Genomic DNA, 17,290 nt, shown 5'->3' on the forward strand with positions numbered 1-17,290 from the left:
GCTCCCCCTGTCCATGATACCTCCACCTCCACCACGACCCCGACCATCAGCCACTTGGGCACTTGTGCGTCGACATCTCCTACACTCTCTTCACCATGCCAGAGCCGGCTGCCCAGATGGGCAGGCCACTTCCGGTACTGTTCATCAGCACCCTCATCCCCATCGCCCTCACTCTCATTGTTCATCCCCTCATTCCCGTATTCGGCCTCTCAGAGTACTTTCCCTTGCCTCCGCAGCCGACCTTCCCCGCCCTCCAGGCCAACGTCGGCTTCGCGCTCCTCGCACTCGTCGGGACACTCTTGATCGTTCCAAAAGTTGGTCCAGCATTCATCGAGAAGGGTATCAGGGGACGCGACCTGCTCAAGCCGGGTGGACGGACATCTGGGCCATGGATGTGAGTTACTTGTCTAGGACGCACCTGACAACAGTCCAGAGTGCCTCGGGTTACCTTGCGCGTCCTTGTACCTCCTGCTGATGATGCTCTTTATCCCCTTTCCCTTCTCGCACATCTTCCAGGTCGCTGGCAATAACGGTGTCGGTCGCGAAAAGTTCCCTATTCGCGAGGTTCGCCATAACAGTTGCACCAGCGCTGACATCAGCTCACATTTTACCTGACGTCGCTGCTGTCGCTCTTCACCGCGACTATGCTTGGGTTCATCGACGACCTGTTCGACATCCGCTGGCGACACAAGCTTCCAATCCCTCTGATTGCTGCGGTTCCAACGCTCTTAGTCTACTACGCGACAGGAGGGTGGACGTGGGTCGTCCTGCCCGAGAGCGTCGGCAAGCTGCTGTGCTCACTCGGATTGCCTGGATGGACCGGAGCTCCAGTGGTCAACCTGCGTATGTCTTCTCTATTGGCCACTCTGACCCCCAGATGTCTTCTACTATGTCTACCTCGTCCTTCTCCCGACCTTCACAACAAACTCTATCAACATCCTCGCTGGAATCAATGGCGTGGAAGTCATCCAGCCGCTGATCATCGCAATGTCTGTCACTCTTAACGACCTGTTCTTCCTGCCCATCTGGCCAGAATGGCTCCTCGCGTTACTAGGCGTCGAGAACCCAGCCTCTGGACGTATGCTACCATGGGCTGTCGGGCAGGTCGTCACACGTCATCTGATGAGCCTCTACTTCATGATCCCGCTCATCGGCGTCTGTGCAGGGTTCTTGTGGCACAACTGGTGAGCGTTGCAGAGGCTGTTACTCTGGAGCTGACGTCCAGGTATCCCGCTCGGGCATTCCCAGGCGACACGTTGTGCTACTTCACAGGGATGGCCTTCTCGGCAGTGGCCATCCAAGGCCACTTCTCCAAGACCATGCTGCTGTTCTTCCTGCCCCAGATCTTCAACTTCCTCCTGTCGTCCCCTCAACTCTTCCGCCTCGTTCCATGTCCACGCCATCGGCTGCCACAGTGAGTTGCGGCTAGCAATTCCCGTCCTAACCATTCAGTTTCAATGAGGCCACAGGCCTGCTAGAGCCTTCAAAGGCAGTATTCGAACGCGCCCCACCCTTGTTGGGCCGGATCATCCTTGAGGCCTTCCAGATCTTGGGTCTCACAAGGCTTGAGCGTGCTCCGCCGCCTGCCGACTCCAAGAGCGGAGAGAAGACGCCGTCCGATTCATGGCCGCAAGATGGTGACCTTATATCAGCCACGAATCTCACTCTCCTCAACGTCCTGCTGGTTAGGCTCGGTCCGATGCGCGAGCCAACACTCTGCCTTCTTGTCGGAGCAGGGCAAGTTGCTGGCAGCGCGGTCGCTTTCGCGATCCGATATGGCGTTGGTTCATTAGTGTACGGCGGAGACAGGCGATAGACCATCATGAATATATCACATTGTATCATAGTTACACACAAAAGTCGAGGTGTCTATTGCTCTAACCTTGCTCGAAACGAAGATTATAGCCACCACCCGGCTGCTCGTCGAACTTGAACATGTCGGTGTTGAGGCCAAACTTGCCCAGCAGGCTGTTGCCGAGGTCCTTGAGTTTACCCAGCATCTCGTCCTTCTCCTTTTCTTGCTGAGCGGCAATGCGGCCAGGGAGGGTCGCAAGCGCTCTCTTCGCCTCGCGGAGTTGGGGCGACGTCGGCGGCAGCTTGGTCACCAAGGTGTTGTAATCTGCACGGTCAGACAGACAGCAGACAGTACCAAGTGTACTCACCCTCCAGTGCACTCGACAACGACGACCATGACCCAATCTTGTCGTTGGCAACTGCCCGCCGGTGAACCGCCTTGAGATATCCTGGGTCCATCTTGATAGCTTTGGTTAGGTCACATGCTGCTCATCGACTTACCACTGGTGCAAGCGTCTACGGCCTGTTTCCACTCTTCCTGTGCGACATACACGGCCCCGAGGTTCCCATAAACGGCCTTGGTACACTCGCGTATCTCCCGCTCAACATCTTCGCGCACAGTATCCTTCTCGCGCGCGTTCTCGGCATTGATAGCGTCTGCCTCCTCCTCCGTCACCTCCTGGATCCCGCTGAGTTCGGGGGCAACTTGGGCAGGTCGTGGTGGCATATCTGGGAGATGGTCAAGAGCAGCAGAATACGAATCGCGCGCCATGCTCAGCTGCCGGGGTTTGGCCAGGAAATGCTTGTTGCCTTGCTCCTTGAGCGTCACTGCCCGCGCCAGCAGCTTCTACAAAGTCAGCGATCATCTAGGTCATCTAGGAAGTGGCATACCTTGAGCTCGTCGGTTGAGAACTGCGTCATTCCCTCAATTTCCTCGAGACCTAGATCGCCCTCACTCGCATCTTCAAAGTGGTCGTCAGCGCTGTCTGCAGAGCTCGCAGGCTTGGGTGGCGCGTTGCCGAAACGCTCCTTGACCCATGGTGGAGGCTCGAAGAGGCGCGCGTCGAAGGGTGCTGGTTCTCCGTGAGGTGATGGCAAGTCGGACATACGATGCGTGGTTGCAAGAAGACAGGAAATATGTGGCAAAACTAAGATGGCATTGTATGCAGCTCGCCGGTTGAAGCGTGCAACTTGCGCGTCATTTCCTTTGTGACACGTTCGTTCGCGTGGATCTCACGTGATGATACATTCAAGCTTAAGGGTTTGTTCCTGTAGCTTTACCCTGCACTTTGATCACCATCACAACCCTGAACCCTCTCCCCTTCTACCTTTCTCCACCCTGACTATTGAATGGTGTATTTCTGTATTTCTGCCCATTCCCATCGCCGGTAACCCCGCCCTGCACCTCCTCCCCGTCGTCGCCTTAGTCCACGTTCCCCAGGCCTTCGCAGCCTTCAAAGACATTTCTTGTCACCAACTCTCAATCTTGTCATTCTATCCACTTCACGACTGGGCCCCTCGATCTACCACGTCTTCCAAGATGGTGCGCACCATCGTGAGGGAACTCTCCCCAAGAGGTCGAGTTGCCGCTGTCGCAGCAGCCTTCATGACCTTCCTCTTCCTCCTCAACTTTATCTTCCCATCCTCCAACATTGCCAGCCCGCACCGATGGACCACAGGCTCGTCCTCAGTCCTCCGCTCAAAATTCCTACGTGCCAAGGCGGGGGCGCCGCGGCCACCCATCCACCACCCCATTCCTAAGCTCATGGCCGACGCGCGGGAAGCTTTTGACGCAAAGGTCAAGCGCCAGTCCAAGACCCTCAGCGAGGCCGTCCGCGAGTACCGCCGCCGGTACAAGCGCGACCCACCCGCTGGCTTTGACAAGTGGTTCGAGTTTGCCAAGAAACACAAAGCTGTCATCATCGATGAGTACGACCAGCTTAACCGTGACCTTGAGCCGTTCTGGCAGCTCACGGGCAAGGACCTTCGTCAGCGCTGCGTCGACGTCGGTTACCTTCCGTCTGTTGACCTGGTCCGCGTTGAGGACGGCCAGACTCGCACCATTGACGTCAACAAGGGCTTTGATGACTCTGAGGTTGGCGCGCGTGCCAAGGGCTTCCGTGTCATGCTTGAGAAGTTCCAGGAGCACCTTCCCAACATGGACTTTCCCATCAACGAGAAGGCCGAGGGCCGTATCCTTGTCCCTTGGGAGGAGAGGCTCTACTCGAATCTTACCAAGGACGCCAGCAGTGAGCGTGTGTTTGCGAACCTGCTAACTCTTTCCAGAGGGCATCGAGCACGTTCTCGGCGGCGAGTTTATTCCGGACTGGAAGGGGGACGGCAACGTCTGGGAGTCGTACCGCCGCACCTGCGAGCCTTCATCGCAGGCACGTCGCCTCTTTGGCTCCCTCCGCGCGCAACTGAAGGAGGGACAGGTTCCCATCTCGCGCCTAGCCAACGCCGGCATCACCACGGACACTGTGGACGAGGACTTTGAGTTCCCCCCAGATGTCGACGACAAGTATGACTTCTGCGACCACCCCTGGGCTCACTACAACCAGGGCCACTTCTTCTCCGACTGGCGCACTATCCACGCTCTTTACCCCATGTTCTCGCCGGCCAAAGGTGTCGGCTACTCTGACATTCTTATCCCGAGCCACTACTACTTCTCCTCGACGAAGCGCTACACGTACGGCTGGGACCCTGTCAACACGATCATCAAGGACGTGGATGACATGGAGACACCCTGGGAGGAGAAGGTGGACGACATCTTTTGGCGCGGCGCCACTACGGGTGGTGGCTCCAACCCTGCTGGCTTCCTCGCACAGTACCAGCGCCACCGGTAAGTCATGGTATTGGTTCTGGCTAATCCGCAGGTTTATCAAGATGACCTCGGACCACTCGCGCGCGAACCGCACCGTCGTATTCGCCCACCCTCCTGGGACCGACAACTTTATCTCTGCGCAGGTTGCTGTTGGTGACCTGAACGACGAGATGATGGACGTCGCGTTCACCAAGGCTGTGGGCTGCACGCAGTACCCCAACGGCGGCTGTGACGCGATGCGCAAGGACCACCGCTTTGCTGACGCGGTGCCTCTGGGCGAGAACTGGCGCCATAAGTACTTAATCGACCTTGACGGTATGGGTTACTCTGCACGTCTCTTTGCACTGGTGAGTAACCGCCAGGACGCGACGCGGACGCGACGCAGCGACGCTGACGATTTTCAGCTCAAGTCTGAGAGCGCGGTCCTAAAGTCAACCATTTACACCGAGTTCATGTCGGAGTGGATGCAGCCGTGGCTGCACTACATCCCCGTTTCGCAGATGTACAACGAGATCTACAACATCTACGCGTACTTCTCTGGGCCGTCGGCATCGATGCTCAACGCTGCCAACACGACTCGTGACCAGTTCCAATCTTCGGGTCTGCGCACCCGCAAGCTGGACGGTGACGCTGAGCTGCACAAGATTGCCAAGGCGGGACGGGAATGGATGTTCTCTATTGGGCGTAAGCTAGACATGGAGATCTACGTCTACCGGTGAGTCAAAGATTGCCTGATTACAGCTGACAGCCAGTCTCTGTCTCGAATGGGGTCGTCTGAACGCGGACGACCGCGACGACGCGAGCTTCAAGGGTTTCCTCTAAGCGTGGAGCGCAGACGGAGTGGAAAACCCGTCGACTAGCCGGTTGCACAAGCCATAGCTCTCACCACGCGTGAGGTTGTCGAGATAGTTTGACCCATCATAGAGAGTGCATCTGCATTGTTAAGACTTGTCTTGTTGAGAGCTAAGGGAAGTGGATGTGGAGTGCGGAGACCCCGCACCAACATTTTGGATTTGGGTCTCCGACTCGCGCCAACTCGATGTCTTTGCGCATCATTGCTCTTGCCACCAACCATCCACTCGTGTCAACAGGATCAGACCACCTAAAATGTCAGGACCACCACCACCCAAGGTCCCTCCGCCTGGGGACGACGACGAGGACGACGAGGGCCACATGGACGTCAACTTCATCCAGGGCTTTGCCGAGTGAGTATACAACCCCGCCAAGCTAACGGTGTAGCAAGATCCAGCGCGTTCCACAACAACTAGACGACGACCCCTCGTCCCGACCCAAGATCAACATTCCCAAACGCGGAGAGAAAGATTTCGAGCCCCTAGCCGAAACCGTAAACCTGCAAGAGATGATGCTCCAGAACTCTCGCCAAGCCCTCTTCGACGCCCTCCAAGGAGTCCGTGGCGTCGCGAGTAAATCCCTCTCGCACGCCCTCGTCACTCCCGCCTCCCCCTTCCCGCACCTCGTCATCTCGCGCGGCCACGTCCTCGACACTCTGGGCATCACAGTGCGCCACTCGGGCAAAGCCAGGATCGAATTGTTGCCCGAAGAGGCACTCTATCTCGCCGAACGTGGGAGTCTGCAAATATGGAATGGGACGGCACCGAGTCGGGAAGAACCCGACTTGGGGACGTGGAGTGAAGAGGAGTTTGGAATCCGGGGCGCTGTCGAAATGAGCGTCGTCGAAGTGTTTGGCGCGTTTATGGGGATGGCAGGATTGTCATGGCAGAGATACCAGGCGTATGCGTACCTCAAACGATTGGGGTATACGGTTCAGCGGACGCGGCGCTTTATTCCCACGCACTTTGTGGAAGAGGCGCGCGTAGAGGTTGGCGTGTGGGCGCGGCTTTGGGCCGCCCTCTCCAGACTCAGTCTGAATGTCCGTTCAAGTATCGCCAGCCTTATGGGTGTTCCGCGCCGCTTCGTGGCTGGTATGGCGCGAGTTGGGCTGGGCATGATGGGTCCACTCGGCGGAACAATGTTGAAGTCTTGGTCGGGCGAGACGTATTGTGAGTTACATCCTCTTGCAGATCTAATCCAAGCCTCAATCTTTTCGCATCTCCGCTTCATACCTTCGGGCCATACACATCCCGTTCCTCCCTCTTCAACCGCGTCCGAGTCCGAGTCCCAGTCTCAATTCGCCCCCCTGCTCACTAACCCCTACATACCATTCTTCCATGTTTGGAAGCCCGTTACGGCGTGGTCAAAGGCCAAGTGGGACCGGGGGAGTGTTGTCGGCCTCGAAAACCAGAAGCCAGACTATGCCATTGCGGCCGTCGAGTGAGTTTCTGTTCTACGTCTTCCATCTTCGACTTTGTCACTTACACAGATCACGCAATACGCCCATGCCGACGCTACGGCAGCTCGAGGATATCTTCGAGGGTTTGCCTGATGAACCAAAGGGCCCGCCTCGTCGTGTTGGACCACAGTACGAGAACCGTCGGCCGAACAAGGGGCCTGAGAAGGAAGCGCCGGGGGCCTGGTACTACCGCTTCCTACCTTGGCTGCAGACAACACCCCAGGAGAAGCCCTACACCAATCCCATGGCGCAGATGAGGAACGGAGACCGCGCGTTCATCGTCGCTGTCAATGACTCTGGCAACTCTGGCTGGATTCGGTTCGGGCGGTCCGGGTTTGAAGACTTCCCCATGGTCTAGATGATCCACATATGCATACATCGGATGTACGTTGATGACACTGAGTAACTCGTACACTTTATTTATTTACCACGTCATCTCTCCCTCGAAGCGGTCGAGCTGTGCAACAGCGGCAGTCACCTCCTTCTGCCTGGCGGTACGACGGTAATAGATCGGGCAGTCTGCCGAAGTGCAGATGACGTCCTGGTGCAGCGAGCCCTGGCACCGCTGGCACTGCGTCCACAGGCGAGCAAAATCGAGTTGCAAGGCAGATGTGGTGGCGACCTGCTTCTGGTACAGCTCGGGAAGATGCGGCCGGCAGTTGACGCAAACGGCACTCTCTGGTGATTAGCAACATCCCGGCTCCTTTCAGCTGACCCTTCTTTCCCTTCAACGGGGTACGACAGCCAAGGCAGGTCGCCGTCTTGACGGCAAACTTCATGAGGCCGCCGACCGTAGGTGTCGCAATCTGAATGCTACGCGTGTGTTCACCAGCCACTGGCGCGTCAGCACGACGAGTACCGGAGGACTCACAGAGACTGCTGGCCTTTTCACCGAGAATCGGCTCAAAGATGCGCATCAGCGGCTTTGAGAGCTGGTTCTCCAGGTAGTAGCGCGTGTCGATCGGCACGTTGTTCTCCAGAACGTAGAGTGGGTCTTCCGACTTCTCATACGCTGCAGCGCCTGGCAAGATTAGCAAACAGTGTTCCATACCACTCACCCTTAACGCCCTTGACGATGACATAGGCCACGCGGTCTCCAAGAGAAGGTGCCGAGCCAGCGTCACGTTTCCTCATACGTTCCGCAAGCTCGACGTGGGCCTGCTTGCCGGCATAGTCTGAAGAGTGTCAGTTAATCCCAACGGGGAGCCTCACCAGTCTTCGACAGAGCTTTGGTGATGACGAGTTGTGACATGTCAATCTTGTTCTGCAGCAGATCGGAAATGGTCTGCTTGACATAGCTGCGAGTCAGTTGTCGTGTTTGGTTGAATGCTTACTCCTCTGCGCCCTTCACATCGCGGTCGATGAGCATCTTGAGTAGACACGTCTCGATCATTGTCGACACCAAGCGGCAGTTGTCACGTCGAACCGTCTCAGTGTTAGACCAGCCCGAAGTCCGAAGTGCTCACCTCGATACCCTTGGCATCCATCTTGTCATACTTGTCCGGACGAGTCCAGTAAAGTCCAGTGTAGCGCTTCTTACTGATGAGAAGGTACGGGTAGTAGACCTTCTCGAATTCGAGCTTGATGGGCTTCTTGAACTTTGCCGAGACCAGTTCGGCCGCCTCAGCACCCAGTCGCATGGCTGTGGGCAGGTCTGGACAGCCAAACTTGATCATGACAGAGTCCGTGTCACCATAGATAACACGTGCGTCGTGCTCGTACCCATTCTTGATGCAGTACTCCTTCTCGACCTCCTGCTTCGTCAACTCGATCATCTGTCGACCATATGCCGTGGTCGAGGTGGAAATCGCCAGACATGGCAGTTTGCCGATAGTGGCGCCAGTGAAGCCGTACACCGAGTTGGTACTGATCTGACAAGTTAGCGATTCGTCCTGATTGGCATCCTTACCTTCAACGCCAGCTGACGACCGTCCAGGACGGCACGTTTAAACGGATCCTTCTCCACCTTCAGGTCCGCCTTCGCACGCTTTCGAGCCGCGAGGAGGTTCTCGAGCACAATGGGAAGCAGCCCCTTCCGGCGATTCTCCGTGGCAAAAAAGTCTGAATGAGTGAACATGAACAGGCATAACACTCACCGTTGTTCGGAGTCTGCACGTAGTCTTCGCCCTCGACGAGCTTTAAACGTTCAATGGTTGACTTGTCCAGCAATGTCGTGTAACACAGGTTGTGCGCCATCATAATGGAAGGGTATAGCGATGCAAAGTCAAGCGTGGTGATCGGAGTATCGTAATATCCCTTGCGGGGCTCGATGACCGTAGCTCCCTCGTATTGCTCGTCTGTCCCTTCACTCCGCATGGCGGGGATGAGATACCCATGATCACCGGCGCTGCGATACAATTGAGAGACGACTCGAATCTGTTGACCACGAGTAAGGACGTCATTGAAGGGGATACCTGTCACACGCGCCATCTCGGTGTAGTTGACCAGGCACATGAGGCGGTCGAGCAGACGTTGTGGAAGATAGGCATCCTGAGGTCAGCGGTAGGTGCATCTTAGGTATCTCACCTTCAAACAGTACACAGCAAGTCGGCGGCGAGAGTCAGCTGTACCGTTCTGGAGCTCGGTGATGATGGAGTGGTGAACGTCTTCCTTCTGCTCGCCCAAGAAGTGAGCACACACGGCGTTAAGCGTGTAACTCCGGAGATTGTGGTCGCGCTGAATGACTTGCATGATGTCCATCTGGAGGCGTCCATCAATATTAACAGCCTTCGAGTCACGCTGCCCGAATGCCTTGGATGAGAAGTGGGTGTCGCGTGCCTCTGACCGGACACCTTGTGAGTTAGCGAAATGCTCGGGCATGCTCCCTACCTTGCAGTCGGCCCAAGTACGCAAAATTGGGAATCTTCAGAGCCTTGGCACGATCAAGAAGATACGGCAGGTCAAAGTTCGAAGAGTTATACCCAATGATCAAGTCCGGGTCAACAGCCTGGACAAACTTGGACCACTCGAGGAGCAGGTCCCTTTCGTCTCGAAACTCGAGCACTTGCGATCCAACAATGTGTGCACACGTGTTAAGAGTGAAGACGTTGCGAATGAATGGTTTGGCCTCGCCTTGGCGATCAGCACGCATTGTGTCTCTAGAGCTCACCATGTCTCGTCACCATCGCCGCAATTTGAATGACGGGATCGATATTGGCCTCGGGAAAGATGCCTTTGCGGCCCGCGCACTCGATATCGAAGCTGAGGATGCGCAGCGGGGCAATAGGAAGCCACTCCCCTTCCGGGGTGTGTGAGACAAGGTCTTTGTAGCTACCTGTCAGTACTTCTGGAGGAAAGAGTCGTCTTACTGAAGAGACAACTCGATTTGACAATTCGAGCGCTTCTCAGATCCGGACAACAGGTCGTACGTTCCAGCGGGAGCCTCGATCCAGTTCATGCCGACGATCTGTTGTTAGTTCAATCGAGGCATCTCACGTACATGTGAGTCGACCATGAACCGTAGAGTGAACGCAATGTTGCTCTCGTACGTCAAGACTTCTTGTGGGAACAGACCCTTGTAGTCTACCTGGCCGCGTTCGAAGAGGCGTAGTACGTCAGCTACAGGTGACAAACGGACCTATCTTTGACTTTGGGAATGGCCTTTGGCTCAGAGCACATGATCTTGATGAACGGAACCGTCTCGTCTCCGCGGTATCCCCATAGTGACTTGCGATTCACAGTGAGGCAGTGGGAGACAGCTGGCGTTCCCATCTGTACAGAGGCCTGGAGTCAGCGTGGGGAGGGGGGGAAGGTGGAGAGGGAGGAAGGTGTGGAGGGGAAGGTGTGGAGAGGAAGGGGGAGGGAGGGGGGAGGTGGGAAGAGGAAGGGAGGGGGGGAAGGGAAGCAACGGAGCGGAAAGTGAACTCACGTTGAGCGTATCCTTGAAAGCCTGGCAATCCGCCGGTAGGAATCCGCTGGGAGCGGCGACGTAAAAGTACGGTCTGAAACCATGTACGTGTGCGAGGACCGAGTTTCCGGCGTTTGTTATCCCAAACAACCTCAGCGACGGTCCATGTTTGGGATGACTAGACTCTGCGACCTCGATCTGCTGGAAGACTGCCATCAGCTATTAGATATATCTGTTGCTCACCAATAGTGTCCTTCTTGGCGTCGATGTGCGGAGCTTGTGGGCGCGGCCAGGCCGCCGACGTCTCGATGGAGCCTGAGTTAGACATAGTAGAAGGAGGACCCACCTCCATCATCTTCGGCGTCTAGCTGTTCCAGAACTTCGGTGAAGCTCTTCTGCTCGCGAGAGACAGGGGCTGTTACGGGCTCGAGCCTACGTTTCTTGGATAGAGGTTGAGATGTCATGGTGGTGAGGAAGGAGAAGAAGAGATGACAAACATCGAAATGATGTTCTCGGCCCAGTCACGCGTCGTCAACCTCCACCACGCGTCATATTTTACATAATCCCACGTGACTCCTGAAAGACAAAATCAGTCCATGCTGGGAGGGGGTCCGATCTGGTAGCGAGTCATCAAGACTAAACACGCCCACCGCACAATCTCAATCTGCCGAGTCTATTACCACAATGCATACAGAAGACGCCTATGCTAGGCGTTGGGCATCACAGAGGAGTATCACGAGCTAGTGTATCAAATGTATCACAAGCAGAGCACGCACTCAAGGCAGCCCTTTTGGGTTTGCGTCCAAGAATCCAACTGATTAGTCGAACGACATCTTGGTGCCGGTGGCCTGGACAATACCACCGGTGCGCGCGCCGCCACGGGGAGGGCCGCCACGGCCGCGGCCACCACCGCCACGGCCACCAAAGCCACCACCACGGCCACCGCCGCGGCCACCGAAGCCGCCGTCACGGCCGCCAAAGCCACCACGGCCACCACCACGGCCACCGCCACGGCCACCGAAGCCACCACGGCCACCACCGCGGCCACCGCCGAAGCCACCACCACCACCACCCTCACGGTTGTTGTCCTTGGGTGGGGCGTAGTCGATGCGGATGCGGCGGCCGGCAAGCTCAGAGCCGTTGAGCGTGGTGAGGGCGGCAGTCGCCTCGTCGACGGTCGCGAACTGGACGTAGCCAAAGCCCTTGGGGGCGCCGGTGTCACGGTCGGTGGGGAGCGAGACGCGCTGGACGTCGCCGTGCTCGCCAAAGGCCTCGTACACCTGGTCCTCGGTGATGTCGAATGAGAGCGAGCCGATCCACAGAGTCTCGGCAGGGGCCGACTGCTTGTCGTTGAACGCCTTGGCGCGCGAAGCAGTCTGGTCACGCTTGACGGCGTAGTTGACCTTGAGCCAGCGGCCGTCAATCTCAGCGCCGTTCATCTCGGCGCAGGCCTTGGCCGAACCCTCAAGGTCGGTAAACTCGACGTAACCAAAGCCACGCGACTTGCCGGTCTCGCGGTCAAGCATGACGCGCGCATCGACGATCTCGCCACACTTCTCAAACTCGGAGCGGAGCCAGTCGTTGTCAATGTTCCACGAGAGACCACCGACGTAGACGTTGGTCGAGGTCTCCTCGTCACCCTCCTCGGCGACCTTGGCCTTCTTGGCGGGGGCCACGGCGTCCTCCTCGGCCTTGCGCTTGCTGCTGGTGGCGGCGGCGGCGGGCTCCTCCTTGGACTCGTCAGAGTCGGAGTCGGAGTCGGAGTCGGAGTCGGAGTCGGAAGAGTCTGACGACGAGTCAGAGTCGACGGGGGGCTTGCCCTCCTTGATCTCGGCCTCCTCCTTGTCAAGCTGGACCTGCTCGGCGGCGGCGTCCTCGTCCGAAGAGTCAGAGTCAGAGTCAGAGCCAGAGCCAGAGTCAGAGTCCGAAGACGACGACGACGACGAAGTGGCAGACTCCGACGACTCGGCCTGGGCGGCGGGCTTCTGTCTGTCAGCATCCTGCCACAAATTCTCTAGCCGAAATTCACTCACAGCAGCGGGCTTCTCCTCCTCCGACTCAGAGTCCGAGGACTCGTCCTCGCTCTCGCTCTCCTCGCTCGACGACTCGGGCTCGGGGGTGGGGGTCTTGGCCTTCTTAGACTTCTTCTCCTTCTTCTCCTTCTTGTCCGCGACCTTCTTCACCTCCTTGGCCTTGACCTCCTGTGGGTCAGTTCGGTTCAAGGCTCTCCAGTATTGGATCTGTGGGTTGGGGGTGGGTGGTTGAGGGGTGGTGCCAAAGCAGGACGCGATGCCACTCATGGAGGCAGCGACCACGCCCTGGTGACCATCCACCTCAATTAGCGACTAACCTTGACAGGCGCAGCCTTCTTGTCCTTCTTCTCCTTCTTGTCGATCTTGGGGGCAGACTTGTCCTTGGCCATTTTGAAGATGTAGTATACAGATGGGTTGGTTGGGAGGATGTGGTTGTTAGGTCGTGTGGGATTCGTCTCTGAATATTTATCCAACTTGAAGACTTTGTCTCTGCCATTCCCCCTGCATAATTTCAGACAGAGTGATTCTCAGTCAGATGGCATTCAGCCTTTCAGGAACGGAGATTGGCCCCACCTCCACCGCAGATTTTCGGAAGCCACTCGAAGACGGCGTGAGATTTCGGTCCAACCATTTGGTCGGATCGGTCTCTGATCACCATTAGCAAATGATGATGGTATTCTCATCTACAAGTTTGACCTCTGCTCTCGGCCACGCGTCCACTCTGTCTCATGAGGCTCGACCACTAACCCACTGAACCCACACCCACCCACACATGACATCCAAACAATGCATGCTCATGCCCGACATACAAATCCGCGGTAATCACGCTCTGCTACTTTCTCTATGGTCCGGGAGGCCGACAAGACGACCGACGAGAAACGGCACTCCTCCCGCCCCGATCTACAATTGAACTCCATTCAGCTGCCTACTCAGAGCTTGGGCTTGTTGGCTGCGCGGTCCATCATGGCCTTGAGCTCAGCCGCCGACTCGTGCAGGGCCGCCTCCATCTCCTTGGCGTCACCGTTCAGAGTCGTAATACCCCAGCAGAGCTTGTCGTCGTGGATGGCGTACGACAAACCGTAGCCGTCGGGAACAACCTCACCGTAGCCCCAGCCGTCGAGGTACTTGGACGTGAGCTGGGACGTCGACAGGGACCAGTGGCTCGACTTGGCAAAGTTGGGGTCGCTGAAGATGGCGGGGACCTCCTCGTTCTCGCGAATCTCCTTCTTGAGACCGAAGAGGTGGCGGTCGACACCCTGCGCGTCGGCAGCCCACGCAGTGTACTGGCCGTGGCGGGTGGCGGCGGCGCGGAAGCGCTTCTCGCGCTCGGCGTCGGTCGCCTTGGGGTCGTTCATGGCCTCGACAAAGGCGCGCGACTCGGACGAGACGGTACGGATGACCTCGGTACGGCCGAGGAGGAACTTGCGGGTCTGGCACGACTCGTAGCACACGGCCGGAGTCTTGTGGAGCTTGTAGTAGGCGAGCTGCTTGACCATCTGGGCCCAAGCGTCGGGCGACACCTTGAACGGCTTGATCGAAGCCTTGCCGTAGCCGGTGTAGACGGTCATGCGGAGGTCCTGCTTGCCAATCTCCTCGGCAAAGCCCTTGCGCGACTTCTCGATAATGTCCTCCATCTTGGCGTCGAGGTCAAACTTGATCTCAGACCACTGGATCTCGCCCTTGGCCTGCTCAGCCGCGGGGAGCTCGAGAGGGATAACGCCCTTGTCGAGCGACGCGAGGACAAACTCGTTGAGACGAAGAGTAGGGGTGCCGTCAAGCATAGAGTGCTCGCCGTTGAAGCCGGCCTCGCCAGCCTCATCGACAATAAACTCGTGCTTGTCGAACCAGCGGTTACGGCCCTTGCCCTTCTCGCTGGGAGTGAGGCCGCCGGCCCAGTACGACCATGCACGTTCAGTGTCGTTGGTGGGGCTGGGGGCGTCGTCGAGCGCGAAGAGGAGGATGGCCGAGTCGATGGTCTGGATCGAGTCGGTGTTGGTTTTGGAGATCGAAAGGAGGTGGCGGCGGGCCTCGCACCAGACGTCACGGTCGTCGGCGGTCAGCGCACCAATGTAGGAGCCCTCGGCCTGGTCGGCAACCTTCTTGATGTCGTCCATCGCCTTGGCGATCTCGGAAGCCGAGCGGCCGCCGACATCGAGCTTGAAGTACCGGTTGTTGCGGAGGACAACAATGTGGTTGAGCTCCTTGGGGTAGGCGAGGGGCACATCGGCAGGCGAGGTTGGCACACGGACGGCGTTGAAGAGGTACTTGTACGATGCCATGCAGAGGGGCTTGCCCTTAACGGCCTCAGGCTCGAGCTTCTCGCTATGTGTCAGCGCTGCACTGCACTATTGTTGCGGGCAAGTCCGAATGCCGGAAAACGAGAAAAGAAGAAAAAAAAAGTCCACCGCGGCCGTCGATTGCCGGGAGATATGGGGCAGAGATACCGGGCCACTGTTGCCGGATTGGAACGGAGGAGTACCACCGTCTTCGGGGAACCGTTGTGATGACGTGCACAAACAGACACGCAATCGCAACCAGTAGGCCCGATGCTCATCCCCAGTACCAGTGCCCCGAGCACACGTTGCCACCTGCACCTAAAACCCATCGGAGACCTCGGGCAAACTAGAACTTACCTGTCAACGAGCTTCTTGAACTCGACGACAGCGCGAGTGAGCTGAGCAGCGCGCTCAGTCTGGCTCGCGCCCTTGCCGATCCCCTTCTTGTGGATGTAGAAGTACGAGACGTTGGGAATCAGGCGACCACGGTAGCCAAAGTAGGCGGCCTCGTTCCACCACTCCGAGATCCAGTTGTCCTTCTCGGCGGCACGCTGCTCAAGGCGGCCCTGGAGGACGCGGGAAAAGTCGCTGTTTGCAAACTCGCGCACGGCCTTTGCAGAGCTGGCGTACTGCTCACGGTCGGAGAGGGGGAGGACAGACTCGAGGTACTTGGACAGAGTCGAGGCGAGGCGGGGGACGGGGAGGTGAGAGATGGAGCCCTGGCTCGCGTAGAGCGGCTTGTCGGACTTGGGAGCGTTCTTCCTGGCCATGGTGGTGGAGAGGTTGCGAGTAGAATTCTGGTTTGTTAGGTGGAGCTTTTAAAAACAGAGAGGAGGGAGGATATACGTACACGAGACGCCCCGGAGATGGTGGCGGAGAGACGGGCGTGTCTGAGCATAAGAGGGATTGGGGGGTGCCAGCGATCGGCGGGGGTTGGGGGCAAGTGCAAGGTTAAAAGTCGGCCGGCACGAGGATGATGTGGGGTTGGGAATGTAGGCTTTGGCGGTCAAAGGGTGGGCAATCAGCCGTAACCAACTACAGGAGTAGGCGAGATGCACAAGCCGACAGGCACAATTCCTTAGGAGTGAGCGGAGGAGAGGGAGGTGGAGGGGCGTAATCAAGGTGATTGGGTTTGTTCGGAAGCGGAGCAAGCGGAGCTAGCGGACCTAGGATGATCTAGGATGAGTGGGCCCTAACAAACTACAAAAGGCGCTAGTGCGGCAGCCGAGCCGATAATACAAATATACCAAAGTGGAGGTAAGCTATTACAACCTCCACCACTTGGTCTAATCAGACGTCCTAATGTTTCTAGGTACTTAGGCGAGAGTGAAAGTGGAGTTCGGCAACGGCAAGTTTGCTGCGCCACTCTTCTTGTGTTGTTGTTCGGCAAGGTGGAGCGAGTGTGAATGAACGAACAAACAATAGTGTGAGATGGTGACGAGCACGTTCTCTACGTCCTCTGCTCATTATATTCACGCTTCTCGTCGCCATCTCCACTGTTGATGTACTGGAACAGTGGTGCTTGGTGTCCCCGGCTATTTCCCAGCCGGGTAAGCCGCTGCCGGCTGGGGCTGGGAGGAAGACTGAGGGTCGGCCGAAGATCGGGTGTACCGTCTTACTGTCCTAGTGGAGATTGTAGGCCATGATTGTACATGTGGCCATATGCGGGGTGCGTATTGCCCCGCATCTTGATGTGGGGCAAGGTGGAGGCCTCATGCGACTACATCGGCATATCATCATGTGACATACACGCCGTCCAAAACGGACTGGAGCTATCAATGCAAGTGGGGGAGTCGGACTGCCTTTATCCAATTCTCAATGGCGCCGGACACCGCTCGACAGCAACGAGCCGCGGCACTCGTGGTCCAGAGCCGTCCCGTCACACTGCTAATGTGGGCAAGGTTGGCTGCCAACAGTTGATGGGAGGTGAGCAGCATCATGTTGATTTGGCCGAGATTACCTGGTCCTGGCCACCTGGCCATGGCCTGGTTTCGAATCAGAGCGGGAGGAGTGGGCATCGACATTGGTTTGCTCAGCAGCTCTGATCTATGATCCACTCTTCTCTCGCCGTGCTGACCCGAGTGACCTCCCAACCTCGACATTAACACGTGACAGATTAACTGATGCATTCCTGAACCAGACTATAACAACTGATTACAGAGGCGATGCTAAATACAGTTGAAGGAGATGACGGGAAATACAATT

At 57.3% G+C, this 17,290-nt stretch overlaps 7 protein-coding genes across 7 annotated transcripts; 3 read left to right on the plus strand and 4 right to left on the minus strand.

The window, feature by feature from the left end:
• Window positions 1-95: 95 nt before the first annotated feature.
• On the plus strand, window positions 96-1,816 carry ALG7 (uncharacterized protein; the record flags this gene model as incomplete). Its single annotated transcript, XM_060599143.1, has 6 exons — window positions 96-394; window positions 429-564; window positions 600-843; window positions 878-1,184; window positions 1,226-1,414; window positions 1,453-1,816. 6 exons carry the CDS (start codon window positions 96-98, stop codon window positions 1,814-1,816), a joined length of 1,539 nt encoding a protein of 512 aa, XP_060455866.1.
• A 61-nt stretch (window positions 1,817-1,877) lies between these two features.
• On the minus strand, window positions 1,878-2,901 carry CcaverHIS019_0306720 (uncharacterized protein; the record flags this gene model as incomplete). Its single annotated transcript, XM_060599144.1, has 4 exons — window positions 1,878-2,119; window positions 2,163-2,261; window positions 2,296-2,641; window positions 2,686-2,901. The coding sequence occupies 4 exons, from the start codon at window positions 2,899-2,901 to the stop codon at window positions 1,878-1,880; spliced, it is 903 nt and encodes a 300-aa protein (XP_060455867.1).
• Window positions 2,902-3,334: 433 nt separating this feature from the next.
• Window positions 3,335-5,440, plus strand: CcaverHIS019_0306730 (uncharacterized protein; the record flags this gene model as incomplete). The annotated part of the gene is made up of 5 exons (XM_060599146.1): window positions 3,335-4,043; window positions 4,081-4,636; window positions 4,671-4,965; window positions 5,023-5,333; window positions 5,371-5,440. The coding sequence occupies 5 exons, from the start codon at window positions 3,335-3,337 to the stop codon at window positions 5,438-5,440; spliced, it is 1,941 nt and encodes a 646-aa protein (XP_060455868.1).
• A 285-nt stretch (window positions 5,441-5,725) lies between these two features.
• On the plus strand, window positions 5,726-7,287 carry SEN54 (uncharacterized protein; the record flags this gene model as incomplete). The annotated part of the gene is made up of 4 exons (XM_060599147.1): window positions 5,726-5,823; window positions 5,858-6,639; window positions 6,673-6,910; window positions 6,960-7,287. The coding sequence occupies 4 exons, from the start codon at window positions 5,726-5,728 to the stop codon at window positions 7,285-7,287; spliced, it is 1,446 nt and encodes a 481-aa protein (XP_060455869.1).
• A 66-nt stretch (window positions 7,288-7,353) lies between these two features.
• POL3 (uncharacterized protein) lies at window positions 7,354-11,240 on the minus strand (the record flags this gene model as incomplete). The annotated part of the gene is made up of 18 exons (XM_060599148.1): window positions 7,354-7,607; window positions 7,645-7,764; window positions 7,801-7,950; window positions 7,988-8,104; window positions 8,142-8,227; window positions 8,264-8,358; window positions 8,396-8,800; window positions 8,839-8,990; window positions 9,026-9,419; window positions 9,456-9,721; window positions 9,759-10,001; window positions 10,039-10,199; window positions 10,238-10,335; window positions 10,369-10,455; window positions 10,503-10,652; window positions 10,798-10,985; window positions 11,020-11,091; window positions 11,123-11,240. The coding sequence occupies 18 exons, from the start codon at window positions 11,238-11,240 to the stop codon at window positions 7,354-7,356; spliced, it is 3,156 nt and encodes a 1,051-aa protein (XP_060455870.1).
• Window positions 11,241-11,594: 354 nt separating this feature from the next.
• Window positions 11,595-13,198, minus strand: NSR1 (uncharacterized protein; the record flags this gene model as incomplete). The annotated part of the gene is made up of 3 exons (XM_060599149.1): window positions 11,595-12,761; window positions 12,810-12,977; window positions 13,127-13,198. The coding sequence occupies 3 exons, from the start codon at window positions 13,196-13,198 to the stop codon at window positions 11,595-11,597; spliced, it is 1,407 nt and encodes a 468-aa protein (XP_060455871.1).
• A 540-nt stretch (window positions 13,199-13,738) lies between these two features.
• Window positions 13,739-15,983, minus strand: CAT2 (uncharacterized protein; the record flags this gene model as incomplete). The annotated part of the gene is made up of 3 exons (XM_060599150.1): window positions 13,739-15,131; window positions 15,443-15,882; window positions 15,936-15,983. 3 exons carry the CDS (start codon window positions 15,981-15,983, stop codon window positions 13,739-13,741), a joined length of 1,881 nt encoding a protein of 626 aa, XP_060455872.1.
• Between the last annotated feature and the right edge of the window lie 1,307 nt (window positions 15,984-17,290).

The sequence above is a fragment of the Cutaneotrichosporon cavernicola genome (assembly GCF_030864355.1).
Source record: "Cutaneotrichosporon cavernicola HIS019 DNA, chromosome: 3".
NCBI classification, from domain to species: Eukaryota; Fungi; Basidiomycota; class Tremellomycetes; order Trichosporonales; family Trichosporonaceae; genus Cutaneotrichosporon; species Cutaneotrichosporon cavernicola.